Source organism: Rissa tridactyla, chromosome 2, assembly GCF_028500815.1.
Source record: "Rissa tridactyla isolate bRisTri1 chromosome 2, bRisTri1.patW.cur.20221130, whole genome shotgun sequence".
NCBI classification, from domain to species: domain Eukaryota; kingdom Metazoa; phylum Chordata; class Aves; order Charadriiformes; family Laridae; genus Rissa; species Rissa tridactyla.
The window spans coordinates 39806200-39823024 of record NC_071467.1 but is presented as its reverse complement, the minus strand read 5'-3'; the positions used below and the strand labels follow the sequence as shown (position 1 = coordinate 39823024).

General features: G+C 39.3%; 1 protein-coding gene across 2 annotated transcripts; it reads right to left on the bottom strand.

Moving 5' to 3' along the window:
• Nucleotides 1–34: 34 nt before the first annotated feature.
• TTPA (alpha tocopherol transfer protein) lies at nucleotides 35–16509 on the bottom strand. Of its 2 annotated transcripts, none has more exons than XM_054192924.1 (5): nucleotides 16288–16509; nucleotides 9400–9553; nucleotides 7901–8094; nucleotides 4873–4983; nucleotides 35–2866 (listed from the first exon to the last, which is right to left on the bottom strand). In XM_054192924.1, the coding sequence occupies exons 1-5, from the start codon at nucleotides 16432–16434 to the stop codon at nucleotides 2687–2689; spliced, it is 786 nt and encodes a 261-aa protein (XP_054048899.1). In that variant the 5' UTR covers nucleotides 16435–16509; the 3' UTR covers nucleotides 35–2686. The 2 variants fall into 2 exon arrangements, with proteins under 2 accessions (XP_054048899.1, XP_054048898.1); XM_054192923.1 differs by having other exon boundaries at nucleotides 16240–16508.
• Nucleotides 16510–16825: the final 316 nt, after the last annotated feature.

Sequence of the window (16825 nt, the reverse complement as noted above, 5' to 3'; positions counted from 1 at the left end):
CCCGCTGAAGGAACTGACGGGCGAGGCTGGTTCCGCTCGAAAAGTTTTTATTAATATAATGACGTTATACGTACAAAATTGAAAAAAAAAATTGTGCATTACATTGTGCTTATGGTCAGTAGTAAATTATATTTGCAACTTACTTTTTTTTAGAGGCACTCCTGACACTCTTAAGGAATAATGCACTTAAAAGACTGTTACTTTTTTTTTGTTTTATTGACTATGCACCTCATAGGCACCATACCACCACCCATCGCACCAACACCTCTGCCATTCGTTACGCAATCCTAATTATCTTGTGTCCTTATTATTAGCAGCAACTGCAATTGTCCCTCGCACAGAGTTCCTACCTTCTCTGTAACACGTAAACATTAAAAAAATAATTAACAGTTCATGCAAAAATAACTGCACTCAGTGCTCTAACTGTTGTCTTATGCAAACACGTTACTGTTTAATAATACATTCCAGGCACTTCCAAAGACATTTAGGACTTTATGTTCACAGAGCCGGTGTAGTCACAATGAAGATTTTTTTAAAAACGGCTACATTTCGTCCATGTGCTTATACATATGCAAACAAGTCAAGGCTCTGCTACATAAAACAGCAATAGTTAGAGACTGGTTTCAAAGGAAAAGTTTGAATTTTCCTGTTCACTGAAACACAGCTCACTCCTTTATGCAGTTTACATTCAAGGATTAAAATTGAAGAGGCATAAAATTAAGACAATAGCTTTAGTTCTCCAGTTCATAAATTATTTGGAAGCTGAGTTACACGCTTGAAGAATTGCCAGATGCCTGACTACTTAGTTTATTTTCTTATAAAGAAGAATTAGCACTTCACTGAACTCCTCTATTTAAGGAGCTTTTATATCACAAAATAGTTCAATCTGAGAAAAAGACAGATATATGAAATATATGAATATGTGAAAATATATCTGAAAAATGTTTCTTTAAATTTAGGCTCTATATGAAAGAGAAGAATGAAAAATGCACTTGAGGAAATGAGGGAATTGGAAGAAAAAAAAAATATTTAAAAAGTCCTTGTTGGTTTTGAAAGAATTTTGTATCTGGCATTGACCTTACCACAGCAGAAGGAACTACCGCCACCAAGTACACTACGGACCTTTCATAGATGTTCCTCCTGCTAATAAAGAATAGCTTCCAATGGCTTTTGCAATAATACAGTGTTAACGATAATCTAAAATAAGACATTTCTCTCCCCTAAGCATAAATTAAGATAACATCCCAATGTCCTTAAGATTCCAAAGTAACTGAAGTTAGCATTTCTAGCTACCTGAGAAACAAAGTATTTGTTATGGATTCATTTATATGAAGATTCATATGAATGCTTAAATATACAATGCTTATGCAAAGACCCCCGGCTTATTACAAAACAGCATTAAACACTGGGTAAATGAATTCCAGCAGCTGGCGCGTTAACAGAGTTTTTAACAAGAGCTGAGTGAAAAGTAAAATAATGTTTTAGACTATTAAATACTGGGGACTGCAGGATGATACTGCTATGTAACATGAGTGATAGCTTTTACACACATGCAGTGTTCATATCTGAATCATGTCCATTAAAAAAATAAGAATATGTTTCCAGTAAGTATAGACTTTTTTCATTACTCCTACAGAAATAAAGAAGAGGGCTCAATGGAAATCAAAAATTATATCTTCTGTTGGGCACTGGAAGCAATGGACTGGCAAGTTGCCAATTACTTTTCTGAAAATAAAATGAAGATACCCAGCATTTCCTACACTGAGGTTCAGTGACCTACAAGCACCCTTAAACCACACAACAAATACTTCTAAAGTTCGGATACACAAAGTATAACATACTTCACCTTCCAAAAGAGACAGATACTGTAAACAGCTAACAGCTCTTGACCTACAGTAGGAATTAAAGGTGATCATCATCTGAGTTGCTTATAGCTTGTCCATAGACAGTATCTCTTTGAATAAAGAAAATCAGAATTTTCAAGGTTGCTTTGAATCTCTTACCAGTTCCTCCTCCTGATTCATGCTGTTCTTTGAAGAACAGGTACATGGTGTTTTCCCTGTCTTCTTCTATAAAATCGGATGATTATTGTGTTAATTGGCACAAAAAGGGAAGCTGCACAGGCAGCACAAAAGTTAACACAAATGTCTTACTATTGCTGTCTAGTTTTCAATTTGACACAAACTAACAAAACAGTCATTTTCCCTGAGAATCAATCCAAAAAGCAGCCTCTTTTCACTCTCTGTGAATTAGCCCTGTAGTCATACTTCCGCAACAAACTAGTCTATCCCATTCACGTTCTGTTCAGTTTTGTATCCTATCATCCTGACAAGCCAAGATACAAGATCTAAGCATAAGGTTCTGGACTGCATTATTACGGATGAGTTGTCTCCAAAGACTTAAGAGGAGCAGTGTCGATCTCTGATATCCAGTGCACTATTCAGCTTTTTGGCACAGAAGCTAGTCAATTACAAAGAGTATTGCAAACATATAGAATTCATTAATCTCTTCAGACGTATGTACTGAAAGGCTCCAGTTAGTATAAAAGTGCAGTCAATATAGTACTCAGTGCCCTGCAAAGACATACTGGTTTCATTTACAATAATTTCAAGATTAAATGAAAGATTTCATATTAAACTTATTTCCACTTCCAGTGTTCAAGAATTTATATAATACTCTAGTAAGATTACTCCTGGGCAACCAGAGAAATGCTCTGAAGATAATCTGCAGATGCCATTATAAAGTCAGTCCATTCCCTGGCCAGCTCTTCAACGGAGACTTCCTCCCCCCCATATTCCTGTGGGAGAATGCTGACTGGGAAGTGTTCGGTCAGACTCTGCATGTAGTTATTTCCATGCATATACACCTAAAACAAAACATGAAAAGCATTTACTTGGGTATAAAAGATAGACTACTGAGGCAGCAAAGAAACTTGGTGCAAGAGCTGAAGCCACCAGCTTGGTTTGACTAAGCAAGTGTACTTGTTCATAATGAGCTCCTAAAACGAAGAAAAAAGTACCACCATGTACACAAGTTTCCCATGGGTGCTCAAACTCTGTCCTACTCAGTATCCGCAGCTTGATGAAGCACAGACTACAACCAGAGAACTGCATTTTACGCAGCTGCAAGCACAGGAGACGAAACTAACTACAGTCCTGTTCCAGACTGGTTTAGTGACACTGATGAGGGTACACTACGTCCATACAGTTAAAGCCAGCTAAACCATGGGAAGGCTAGGGGTTGGTCTTGCCATGACAGATACCACGTACTTGCTTTTCAGTCATTTCTAAGAAAAGAGCAGTGTTTGGCTCCTGACCATTACTATCTGGTCCTGCCACACGTTTTTAAAAACATTATGTAGCATGTATGTAGGTTCAGACATGTGCCAAGGAGAATATTCAGAAGAATCTGTATCTCAGTTCTTATGTTTCAGTTCCAACTGAAATTAGATCCTGGGCTACTCCTCCACTTTAACCCTTGTAATACTGTGGCTTTGGTTCTTTCTCTTCTTGCTTTATTGTAGCTATTCTGAAGTGTTGTTCATTACTTCCAGTCAGAAACTTTTATAGGCCTCTTATTAACACTTGACAGGAATTTTCTGCAATTATTATCACACAAAGACTACAAGAATATGCACTCAAAAGGTAGTTGGCTGCCTTGTATCTAACATTTCCTCATCAGGAAGTAAGACAATGAGCAATGAGTTAATAGTAATTATTCCTATGACGGTATGCAGAACTGGCCCTTAGAGGGTTTTTTTTCAGATAATACCTGGAACTCTAAACCAGGAGACAAGCCAATCTGCTTCTGTTCTATTCCATGAACTGGGATATCTAGTTTGTTTTCTTTTAGGCCTCTACTGTCCACCTGCCCTCTCTTCTGCTTTTTGAGTTCTAGTCTGAGATACCCTGAGCTGATCGGGTGACAGGGGCTCGTTTCACAGGCATTAACATGAGAGAAGAAGGGCCACAGCATCAGGCTGCTGGAATATGCTTTTTTATCATCTTTTCAGGGCAAGGAACTGACTGCACAAGGCTGGCAGAAACAATCCTGCCTCTCCCATAACAAAACACGCATGCTAGGAAAAGGGCACCCGCAAATAACAGCTAACAGCACCCTGGAAAATCTGATCCTGGAGTGCAGTGGGTACTGCCAATACACAAGATTCATGTGCTGAGACAAGGAGGCTTCAGAGTGGAAATAACAATAAACAGTGCTGCTTATTTTGTACCTTAGTCCTGTTGTTAACACTTCACTGTATTTCATTTTCTGCCAGCTGAAACCTCCAATATTCATGCTATGCTACAAAACCCAGAATTCTTGGTGTGCTTTTGCATCTGAATACAAACAGGGTTTTGAGATTTAAAACGGCAAAACAATTTAGAACAACTAAGAAGCTATTTGGAAATAAATTTTGAACTTAAGCCTGACATATTTTTGATGCATAAATGTCTCTGCAGGACTTTCAGAACTAAAAAGTTGCCTTCTACTAATTCTGCACAACTTGGAGCATAACATCACTGTTCAGTGACAATTTCTCACTGTCATTAATAGGCAGAGCATTAGAAGATCCAGGACCTATTTCTTCCTACTCCTGCGGAAGAATCACTGTGTGACCTCAAGCAAATCACTTAACCTCCCTGTGTCACAGTTGTTTTTATCTTTAGAGCTGTGATAACAGCAACCACTTGCAACTCTCACATTATTGATAACTGCAAATGCTTTACAATTTGATTCCAAAGGCCCATACGGCACTAACACACAAAAATGATTTATGCTTTTCAGTACTCAGGAGTACCAGATCCTAAGGGAAGTGCTGCAGATTGTCATGTAGGGGTTTTGCGGCAGAAAGAAATAGCTGTGTGCACTCACCCGTTCTTTTATTTTTTCAGTGAGAAAAGGCTTAATTAGAGCGAAGACTGGGTGGAAGAATAAAGGCTCATTAATCAAGTGGATACCTCGAACTTTTAGCGGAAAGGAATCCTGTCAACATACATGAAAAACAGCATAAGAAAATATTATTGAAAAGATTCTATTGTTAAGGACAAATCTGTGAAAACTATCTAGTCCATAGGTTAGGGTATTCCTCCTGACCTTGCTAACAGCTGCACTTTGGAGTGTTCTTAGTTTACACTGCCGCAACAACGCTTAGAAAATCACATCTAGTTTCTCCCATTAAAAGGAAAAATAAAACAAACAAAATTCCTCAAAAAACACGAGGAGAGGCTATTAAAAAAAACAAACAAGCAAAAAAACAACAAACAAGAAAACCCTCACCAAATTACACACAAGTTATGTACACAAAGCTTGTGCTCAGCCTTTCCTCAGAGGTACAATTATTCACAGCAGAGATTCTGCTGTTAATTTACCAAAAAGCTCCCTAGCCACGTGCTTTCATTGGCAATTCACAGCCTGAAGGATAATATGTAAATATATAAAAATATAAACCATTGAAGCTACTAGTTTAAGTTAAATAAATTATAAATATAATTTAGAGCCCTTATAAATATAATTTAGAGCCTTGAAATTCCTGGGAATTTGCCCAAGCCAGAAGTTCAACTTTACAACAAGATTACTGCCATAATGAAAATAAAAATTATATCTGCTATACAGCTTTTATAATATCAAATACTTCTACTTGCATTCAAGATTCATTTAGAAGTCCCAGATACTTTGCAAGTTCAAATAAAATATGGCAGTGCTCAAAGACAGCATTATGCAATGCAGAAAGTATAGCTTCCATTCATATCGCAGCTTATACTAGCTCTGCAACCAGAGGTTTTCTGCTTATGAAAATGGTACTTCTCACAAACAGTTCTCCCTACTAGTACAGTAGTTCTTCTCAAATTATTTTATGCACTCTTCTATGGATAAAAAAAAAAAACCAAACCCCACACATTTCTTAAATGCAACTCCTTTTAGATTTTAATGATAAAGACCTTAAAACTATCTGATTATATGTTTATTGCATGTTAGTATGTATTATCATATATGTAAAGTCTACTATCATGTTTTTCAGAAAAACAATTTGGTTTTGCCTGGGGTAGCAGATTTTTCAAGATGATGTCACCAATGTTACTATGCTTTCCACTCCTTAGTACGTATTTCCTTTCTATTAACTTCTGTTTCTTCATACAGGATAGTAATTTGCAAGACACATTTTTTAAGAAGAACACAGGGTTGAAACTAAGGTTCCTCAATTTTTACTTATAAACATATTAAGCAACACTAAGACAATCTCTGGGTCAAATACAGAAACTCAGTTGAAGTGATGAAAAGAATCTGAAAAATGAATGAGTTAAAGTTACTTCTCTTCTTAGAAAAGAACACTGGAAACATACAAGTTTTTTCCGCCTTTTTTTCCATAGCTATAATAAACATATAGAAGCTTGAAAAACATGCAACAAATCTGAAATAGGTCAAGATGGAAATATCACATTCAAATAATTTCCTGGTTTGAGATAATGGGTTGAAACCTTTAGATGTAATTGCAAATCCTATTCTACTTCCTTTCTGCTCTATTTCAAGGTCAAAAAATTACTAGCAGCTTGTTTACTACCTCAGAAATCAAATGAAACACTCTCGCACGTCCTGTTCTCATGAGATTTGGACCAGGTTCATATGAACATCAATAGTTCTTACTCTAGATGTGAGAAGATGGGAATACCTACTGGTTTCACCGAAGTTTTGCAACTTTTCAAAGAGGAAGAACAGCTGAAGTTCTAATGATATTAGTTCAATGACTAAGCTTTGACTGAACCTCAGATATGAACCTTACAAAATCAGAGCAAGAGATTATCTCCCTGTCTCATTTACACACCATAGGCTACCAGTTTTATTATTACTGATTTTGAACCTAAATTCTGAAGGGAAATGCGATTATAGGACTCACTGTAGCTTGCCTGTCAATTCTCTGTCCCCTTCTTTTTCAATTTTGTTCCTTTTTTCTTTTTTTTTCTTTTCTTTTTTTTTCCCCCACTCTCAAATCCATTGGCAAAGTTCAACGGAATTTGACAGGAATGAACAAGGCTTAAAGACAGTAAAGCCCCTAGAAGTTTTGTGAAAAATAGGAGATGAGGCAGCAGTGAGTGGCAAAAAATAATGCTCACGCTGGGGGGGCAAAAAAGCAAAGCAAAACATAAACATTATACATTCTGTTGGTAGCAGCTGAATGGTTACTTAGCATCATCCGTGCTGGTAACAAGTTAGTACTGTCTTGCTCTTAATTACTCTTAGCACATGCTATTTCTCATCTTCTCTGAGTCTCAGAGAAAAAAAAAAAGCTTTGAATGTTGAGTTAATGCACAAAAGAATGGAAGAGAGGAGATGAAATTGCAAGCGGGTAGATTTAGATTGGATATCAGGAAGAAATTCTTTACTGTGAGGGTGGTGAGACACTGGAACAGGTTGACCAGAGAAGCTGTGGATGCCCCATCCCTGGAGGTGTTCAAGGCCAGGCTGGATGGGGCTCTGAGCAGCCTGGTCTAGTGGGAGGTATCCCTGGCCAGGGCAGGAGAGTTGGAACTAGATGATCTTTAAGGTCCCTTCCAATTCTAACCATTCTATGAAACAGGATAACGAACACAGATCCTTACAAAATCGGGCTTCAGCTGCTTTTCTTGTGTGGTAACAAGAGTCTTATGAACCTTTTCTTGTAAAGGTTTATAAGTGGAGTCTTACAAAACATCAGAGGTTAAAGGACATTTACTGCTATACAAGGACATACTTTAAGTCAAATCAAGCACAACCTATGCCTGAACTGACTTTTAATGGATTTTGTTCTTTCAAGCCACAGAGACTCTAAGAAGGCCTAAGGAAGGAAAATTTATCATAGCTCAGAACAGAAGACAAATAGGGAGTTCCAGCAACAAAGAAGCATGAAGCAGTACGTTATACTTACTGTGAGCACAGCAGCAATCTTCTTGGCCACTGCTGGACTGATTTGAAATGCATGAGCAAATCGCCACCCTTGCAGATCAAAGATAGCCTTGACTCCATTCCGCTGAGTCTCAATCTCCTTTACAATGAGTTCAGATGTGATAAGACTGACACGGAACACTTCGTATGCTGTAAATAACTTGGGATCCCATTGTCCTGAAAAGTGAATAAATTGCACTGTATTACCACAAGAATACCACATACACCTGTAATTTTGCTTGTTACTGCTTCTAACATGCTTCTTAGGAACAAAAAGCAACAAGTAATACCAGAGGTCCTGAAATAAACAGATTTGACAGTAAAGAAGTTATTTTGTGTGTCTGCTCTAACACCCATCTGTTGAACTCTTTTTTTAGATGGTACCACCTAATGGTACATAGGTGTAGATGTCACCTAACGTAGTATGTCCTGCCTATGGCCATAGCCTCCGGTACGAAGTTTTGACAGGAATAGCTTAATTCAGTAACAGTCATGTTAGCAGAAACCAAAGATCACCAATCCAATCCATTCATATAATTTTTCTTTGGTGCAGTAATTCTGTCAAGATTCAGTGAACCTCACTTGTTTTTCTGAGGCCTGAGCAAAGAATTACATGGAATGAGCCTTAACCGTAGATGAAAGCTTCAGAGAACACAACTTTGCAGAGAGACAAATCATTTTCTACTAGACCGGCTGATATTAAAATAATTCTTTAAAAGTTGTCAAAAATAATTTCTCTGTCCAAAACAAGCACAAAGAAATATGTTAAAAATGTGATCATTTAACTATATTTTTTTTAAAAGACTTTTGGGAGTGCATGAAACAAACCAAGGATCTTCAGTGTTGCTAGACAGGTCTCTTTGCCTACATCTAAACAGTGAAAACCCAGTGAATTTCTCATTCACATCTAAACTGAATGTTGGTACATGACTAGGTGTGCACCTTTTTTTCCTGTTCTCACTCTCCCCTCTGTGCTGCATGTGCACCAATACCAGCCTTAGCACATGGCTTTGAAAATTTGCCTGGAAACAAATAATTGTTGGGACACTCAGACCCAAAAAAAACACATATTCTTGCAGGTTTTAGGGTTTTAACTTCAAGACTTTTTTTGATACAGATGAAGATTCCACTATAAAGAAAATAAGTTCTTCATAAAGTATTGTATATCTTTAGCCATACCAGTATATAAGTCAAATTATATATAACAGTTACAGCTCAATAAGCTCAGCTTCATATTAATGTAAAGGTATTTTTAACAGGGAACATAAACATGTTATCTTTCTAGGTAAGACATTCTGATACTATCTAATTTTACCAATCACTGATGTTGCAGCCATAAAATACTTTCATTTTGCTGCTCAAATTGTGATAATTAAAAGAAACGAAAACCAACAAAACAACAACAAAAACACAATACAACAAAACAAAATCATCAGTGCCAGAGCCAGGTGTGAAACAGGTCCAAGCAATTTTGTCACTCACCAATTCTGTATATTAGAACTTTGCTTCCATGTGGGTCCCTTGATCTCAGGATTCCGTGATAGCCAGCATGCAAAAGACCAAGAACAGAAGATGGTTGTAAATCTGCACTTATTTCTGGGCATTCAATTCTCCACTTCTGGTAATTTTTCAATAACTGTAAAAAATAAAAGTGGATGACAAATAGCCATCAGGTATTATATGAAGAGCACAGTTAAAAATGTGTTTTCAATATGTGGTCACAGTCAGAGGTTTAGTTCACTAAATTAGCTATCAGTTCATTGTGTATTTTAATCAAATCCCTCCTAGTAGTAGAAGGTTGCTATACTGGATCAAATAAGTAAGTTATGATGAATTTAGAATCTTGTCTACTTGTTAATAGACTGCAGTTGTAATTTTGTGTCAGAAAAGAAAACTGGAATATAGAGAAAAAGCCAGTAGGTTCTATGTAAAATACATCCAAAACCCAGTTTTCTTACTCAGGTTACATTTACAATTATTCTGTTTAATACTGCATCCGATTCTTTCAGGGCTTGTTAAACTTTGATGTGCAAAATCTTAGCAGACCATTCCCCCTTCACCATCCACCCCTACCCCTGCAAGTATGAGCTCATTTTGTACACACAGTCATTAATAATTTTGGTTTAGGTTTGAAACAGATTTGATCATCAGCATATTTAAAGCACATTTTCAAAGTCCCTCCTACCCCTCTGAAATGACAGAATATAACAATGTAGTGGGTCCATTACACATTAGACAATTTCCCTCCCACAGAGTGGAAATCATGAGAACCTGTTTCGCTAAAATAGAGATCCTGTCCATTATCAGGCACACCATCACCCTGGCTCTTAAGGCTGGAAAGCAGCATCATCAACGAGTAGATCTAAGGCACAGAAACAGCTGTGTGTTGAAAAGCGATGGACTAACTCTAAGGAAGAGTCAATTAAAGGCAATCCTTTCTGAGCTAACATCTACGTAGAGGAATTATATCTGAAACTGTGAAAGGTCATCTTGGAGGTGAATCATGAAAAGTTAAGTCAGTGATGCAGTAGTTCTAATTTCCAAGTCTAATTACTGTTTCTCTTTTAATATTCATTAAGTGGTGGTAAAAAAAATGAACTGCTATGCCCTGCAACTAAAATTTATTTAAGCCATTTTGCATAGGTAAGCGGGAAGCTATGCATGACTATCTTCTAAAAAGCTTCCTCTCAATTCATCAACCAAATTCTCCCTCAGCTGTATCACCCATGCTAAGTTCTCTGGCACTGAGTTTGGATGGTAGAAGGATAGCTGTGGCGAATAATTTAGATTTCGTGTTAAAATTTCCTGAACAGCTACAGTTTAGACCTCTAACCTGAGACCTTCAAAAGACCTAAGAGAATCAGAATTTTTCAGCACCTCATTTCAGAAACTGAAATGACTGCATTAAATCAGCTTTAGTCTAGGCTAACTTAAAAACAAACAAGGTTGGGGGGGTGGGAGTAGGGAAAGTAAGTTAATTTGTGGAATAGAAATTCACTATGATTGCAAAGACAGGCCTAATGAGGTACTCTGATTATCTCACTCTGTTAGTGCTTGACTCTCTATAAAGGGCATTGTTTGAGCAATCCCAACCACTTTGTGCCAACCAGACAGCACTGTCAACAACTTTTCCTTCATCTTTCCAATACAGACACTTAAACAGCAGCAAAATACAAAAACAACCTCAAAACAAGTATGCAAACACATCTGTAGCTTTTGTCATTTCTCCCTTTTCTTCTAAAATCTGTTGTACCACAACTTAATGAACCTAATTAACAATTACATAAACATTTTAAACATCTCTTTGAAGAGCTACCTGCCAAAACCAAGATGAGAAAAAAATTTATACATTCATTCAGTATCCTAAATAATTCTATCTTGTCAGTACAGTTAGTTTCTCATTTTCATGAATACTTACATTTCCCAACTTGGAAACAACAAGGAGTTAAATTCTGGACCTTGGGAAAAAGGAAATGGTGTTTGTGGCTTGTGACACACTCAAAATCCTTATGGAAGACATAATTTACCTTCTAGTGAGTCCATTGAGGAGTAAATATATGGTTGGAATACTACTGACACCTCCCATGACATGGGCAAGCGGTACACCTTTCAGACACATGACATGGCTAAGCTCCAAACATGCTTCCCTTGGCCAGAACGCCACAAAGTGATGAAGAGTGTTCAGGTTTTGAAAGCCTAATTAATTACCTGAAATGACTTAGAGCTGAAGTAAAGGTTAGCATTAGTTAATCTTCCACAGCATCTACAGCTAGTTTGGGGACATATTCTGCAAATTTTTACTTATGTAGAAAACCTTTTCTTAGCAGCTGGACATATTCAAGTCACACATGGCTACTTACATGAGTAATCCTTAAACATATAACGGAATTCAAAAACTAGCAGTGAGTACTTAGAGTTTCACTTCATTTTGAAAATTTCTAGTTTAACATTACTTAAGCACAGAAATTCACATGCAATTTTTAAAATATGATAATTTTTAATTTTTTTTTTTAGTAAAGACAGCAAGGAAAAACATAAATATTATATAACAATCCGTTGGATACAGAAGATGAAGCAACCCAACATCAGGAAAAACAGGAGTATATATTAGCTAGTATAAAAAATGGCTATGTACTTATAACACAAAGAAAACATCTCAATCTATAATTATCTGTGTTTACAAACTAAATAACCTACTTAGCATCTGCTCAGCATCTGAAAATAGATACAAGATAACTTGATAAATGGGGAAAGCTGGATGAAAAACTCCAGTGTCTAGAGGTAAGCATTAATCAACAGGTTTTGTCCTGAGGTCTGTTGGGGACAGTTCCAGACTTCTGAACATCAGAGATGATAAAGTTACTGATTAATCCAATCCAAGATTCATGTGCTACAAAACAAAGAAATCCCTCTCTATTAATGGGAGAAAAGCAGACAAGTAACTGATTTAAACTTGGTATTTATATCTGAATGATGTGAAGATGCTCAAAGATAATGCCTGAGACTCAGTAGTATGTTTGACACTGAGGAAAACAATCCTTCTTGTACATCATAGTTATTCTAAGCAACTTACTTGCAATACAACACACCAGGAAGTCTTGATTCCTTCATAAATCAAATGCAGGGCAAAGACAAAAGTCTGGCTATACACCTTTGTATGAGCCAGTATTCCTAAAAGGATCCTAGGTATTTAGACAGTTTTGAGTGCCTTAAAAACGATGCTTACAAAAGTCTTAAGTAGTATGTTATGAAAACATACCTTGACATAGGGTTTCAATGTTGCATTTTTACTGAATTTAAAGATTTTCATTCTTTTCCCCCAAGTATAATCTATTTTGAGCACAAAAAGACAGTCACTGAGAACTAGCCTTACACAAGAGTTGTGGGATGTAATACAAGGACATAATAAAATGCACGAGGAAAAAGGATTCATGGAGGAAAGAAGATGCTAGTTCTCCGGATTTCACATGTCACTACTCAATCTGAGTGACAATGTTTTGGATCACAACAATGAAGTCAAACGTACACAAGTAGCTGGTACATTTATAAGGGGATATATAAACCCTTTGGCACAATTAATGGAGACTTGTGGCCCTGCTTCTCAGTTTTCACAAATCTAGTAGGTAGGTGTACCTGTACAAAGTAATGAGCAAACAACATGCTCAGCTCAGGTATGAACTTATATCCAGATTAAAATCTTTTGCTGCATAAACATTTGATCCTCACCTATATCTCCCACAGGGATTACAGAGGCACAGAATATCCACTAATGACAAAACACTGTTCTTCCTGAGTGTCAATTTTTGGGAGGTAAGTACTGCAGGTTTGTCGTGGTGTTTGACAGTTACTGTTAGTCTGTGTCAAAGGACTTCCTGTTCATTCCTAGAGACAAATATCTGCCAGTATTTCATGGAGACTTACTTAACACTTTCCTACCAATAACATTCATGCATTTGAAATCCTTTTGTCGAAATTATCTGCTTAACTTCACCTCTTCTTTGCCTGTATCCCACTTCGCCTGTACTCAAGTGGTTCAGGTTAGTGCATACATCTCCAGCCACTTTCTAAAATAAGGTATTGGGCCAAGTTTAATCCTTCCTGTGGTTCAAAATGCAGAAAAATAATTCTATTCTAACTTGAAAACAATCTGTTACTGAGTTTAATTGAATAATGACTGGCTTTAAAAAACACAGACAGTTCTAGCTCTTGTTCGAGTTCTTCAATTCCAGCTACCTGTTTCAGTGGTAGATTTTCTTCTAGAATGACGTATACCAATAGATCAGTACTTAAAAGCAAGTCTGGAATTGCCAGTGGAAAAACGTACAAGATTGCTGCCGGAATGAGTCATCATAAAAGATTCAGAAATGAAATGTCTTGATACAATCTACCTGCTTATTCTTTTCTGAAGCATTTCCAAATATTGATAAACTGAAATCAAATAAATCTTTGTCAAATATTAACCAGGGATGCATCAGTAAAGAGTATGGTCAGTTGCCAGACTCTTGATTCCTATTTAAGGCTAAGTATGAGCCCATACTAAGAAAGATGCTTGACAAGAGCTTGAAGACCTTTGGTTATAAGCATTGAGAGCGCCACAAACTTTGATTAACCCTTAGCTGCTCTACAAGTACTATGCAGTAGAACACAGCATCCCAGTGGGCAAAAAGGGACCGTATCAGCCTGAACTCCAAACTGCGAGGCACCGTCAAAACAGGGCGGGAGGGAGCAGCCACTGTCTGGACTGATGGCAGGAGGGCTCTGTGTAGAATGAAGTACTAACATAACCTCTGCGTGAGGTCAGACTCAGGTAAGATCAATATACATCTTATGATCACCACAGATTTTTGCACAATAATTCTCTTGGGCTTTAATATACCAATTGCAGATAAACACATTCTGAAGGAAAAAAAAAAAGTGCTTTTTTTCTTCTTCCCATGGTGTAAGAGAAGTAACCTAGAAATTAGTGTCAGATGGTATGTGGAAGATTAAGTACAAGTAGCTACAGCATTTGAAGACTTGGAATTCTAGATGGAAATTTAAACACAGGTGTTTTTTGAACATCAGGATCTCTTAGTTCAAAGAAGGGTCCAAACAAGAAATTTAGAAACTTAGCAGCCTGGGGAGACTCAGAAATTATGAAAAGCTTCTAAAAGGACTCAATTTTTCCAAAACAGGTCCCCAGCTCTAGAGGGCTGATTCTCCAGAAGAGTACAGGAATTTGCTACTTCTTAGACTCCATCTCTAAACCTAGCTTAGATTCCACAGTCTTGGAGATTAGTCCTATGTGCAAGACATCTCACAATTAATCATAAGAAAGTGTGGAAACATACGGGCCAAATTCTGAAGTGCCACTGTCCTGTCTACAGGATTATCAATAACAACTAATTGCTATACAAACAGGTGTGCGCATTTAGGAGGGCATATTGTCTTCATTAAACCCTACTTTTTGGAACCAAGGAATACAGAAAAACAAAATAACTTTTGTTGAAAAAGAAAAAAAAGGCACGGTCCTACAATTGTTAGTGCACATCTGATATATATATATATATAAAATACAACAATCTCATGAAATTCAAGTAAAAGCAAGATCCATAAATATTCAAAGGAATCTGACTTGACTTGCTAGTTCTTCTGCTAAGGAGGAAAGGTTTAAAGCTATGATGCAAGTCTTATGAGCCAAATAAAAAACCACAAAATATAATTCTTAAAGCTCTCTGTGATTAAGGGCTTAATTTAATTTCTCACATTTTTGTTTAGCCACCCCGATCCTGCAATATATCCATATGCAAGCAATCTTCTCTTATGGTAACTAAACTTGGAAAAACTACAGTGCAGAGAAGTCAGAAAGTAGAAGGTGAGGTCTGTTGGGCAATTCTATATCATCAAAGGCAAATTCCACTAGAACACAGTTTCCAGCTGGCACAAGCGAATACATGCTTTTGCCCTGGGAAGATTTGGAAATACTTTCTGTTCAGAAGGGTTAGTGGTTGTGAAAGTTTCTGTAAAAAAAAGAAACAATTAATAACAATTTGTACCTTTGGGAATTAAAAACTCTCACATATTCTCTGCATTGGCAAAGAGCTGTACAAACAGCCAGGAAAGTACCAAAACTTGCCGAAGCCTGAAAGGAATGCTGTAAGCCACAAAACTCCAACAGAGAAGAAGTTTTTACTCATAGCTTAAGGTTAGAATAACTATAAAACTGTGGTGAAACCGGTAACATTACTAGTAACTGGTAATCCGAGCCTGATAAGCACGATAAGGAGGTTCTCTAAAGGATATTGTTTCCTGTCCAGAGTCGTGACCTCACCGCCCTACCGTCACCTCTGCGTTACACGGCCGCACCACACTTACCAGAACCTTTACCTTACCTGATGGCAGCTGCACGAAGCCAGTCGCGGTGCCGCGCGTCCACAGGACCCCACGCCGGGGACACGCGTGACGAGCGATGAGTTATACCCCGAAACTCCCGGCTTGGCCTCGTCCCACCACGAGCAGCGCCGATCACTCCCTTCGCCGCCAGACACGACCCCCCGCCTGCTCCTCGATCCCCCAACCGACTCCTCTGCCTCCGCGCCCGCCGGGCCTGAGGCGAGGCCCCCGCACCCCCGGGGGCGGCGGGGTGCGAGGCCCGGTGGGCCTGCGGGACCCCGGCCCGCCAGCGGACGGCTGCGACGCCCCCGGGCCGGGCCCGCCTGGCTACCCGCCGCCGCGGTGGCTCTTCACGCAGAGGGAGAAGCTGCCGCCCGCTCCTCGCCCTCACCGAATGGCGGCAGCCCCTCAGCCCCGCGGCGTCCGCTGACCCCCGGCCCCCCTCCTTACCCTCCACGCCAGGTCCAGGTTGAAGTCCCGGGCGCGCAGGAACCTCACCAGGAAGGAGTCGGTGAGGGGCTGTAGCCAGCGCTGGCCGGGCTCTGCCTCCGCCCGCCGCCGCAGCTCAGCGACGGCGCTGCGCACCCGCGGCGAGTGGTCGGGCAGGTCGTTGAGGCGCTCCGCGGCCGTCGGCCCCTGCGACATCCCGCCGCCGGCCGGTTCCTCACGCCGCCGGCTCCTCAGGCCAGCGCCGCGCTCAGCCCCGCCGCCCCGCTGGTCCCATTGGAAACCCAGCCGCGGCGGAGCCCCGCCGGCCTGCCTCCGCCCCCGAGCGGGCTTAACCCCTCAGCACCCTCCCGGGACGGGGGCGAGAAGGGGAGGAGGCAGGTGCGCGACGTGCCTGCCCGGCGCGGCTGCAGCGGTCAGTCTTTTGGGGTTTTTTTTTCCACTTTTATGGGCTTCACCGGTTTTTAGAATTTTACGCTTTAAGCCCATCTCCTGGGATTTTTTTTTTCGCTTACAGCTCCAAAAAGGAGCTGTGGCGGCTCCCCCGCTCTTTCCCCGGAGCAGGGAGACCCGGCGGCGCGGCCCGGCC

What these genes read in the sequence shown, in the direction of transcription:
- TTPA (XM_054192923.1), bottom strand. Translation starts at nt 16,434, where the DNA reads ATGTCGCAGGGGCCGACGGCCGCGGAGCGCCTCAACGACCTGCCCGAC. An exon ending in AGTTCTAATATACAGAATTG is followed by an intron (nt 8,095 to 9,399) that starts GTGAGTGACAAA and finishes TTCACTTTTCAG; the next exon opens with GACAATGGGATCCCAAGTTA. An exon ending in AGATTGCTGCTGTGCTCACA is followed by an intron (nt 4,984 to 7,900) that starts GTAAGTATAACG and finishes GTATGTTGACAG; the next exon opens with GATTCCTTTCCGCTAAAAGT.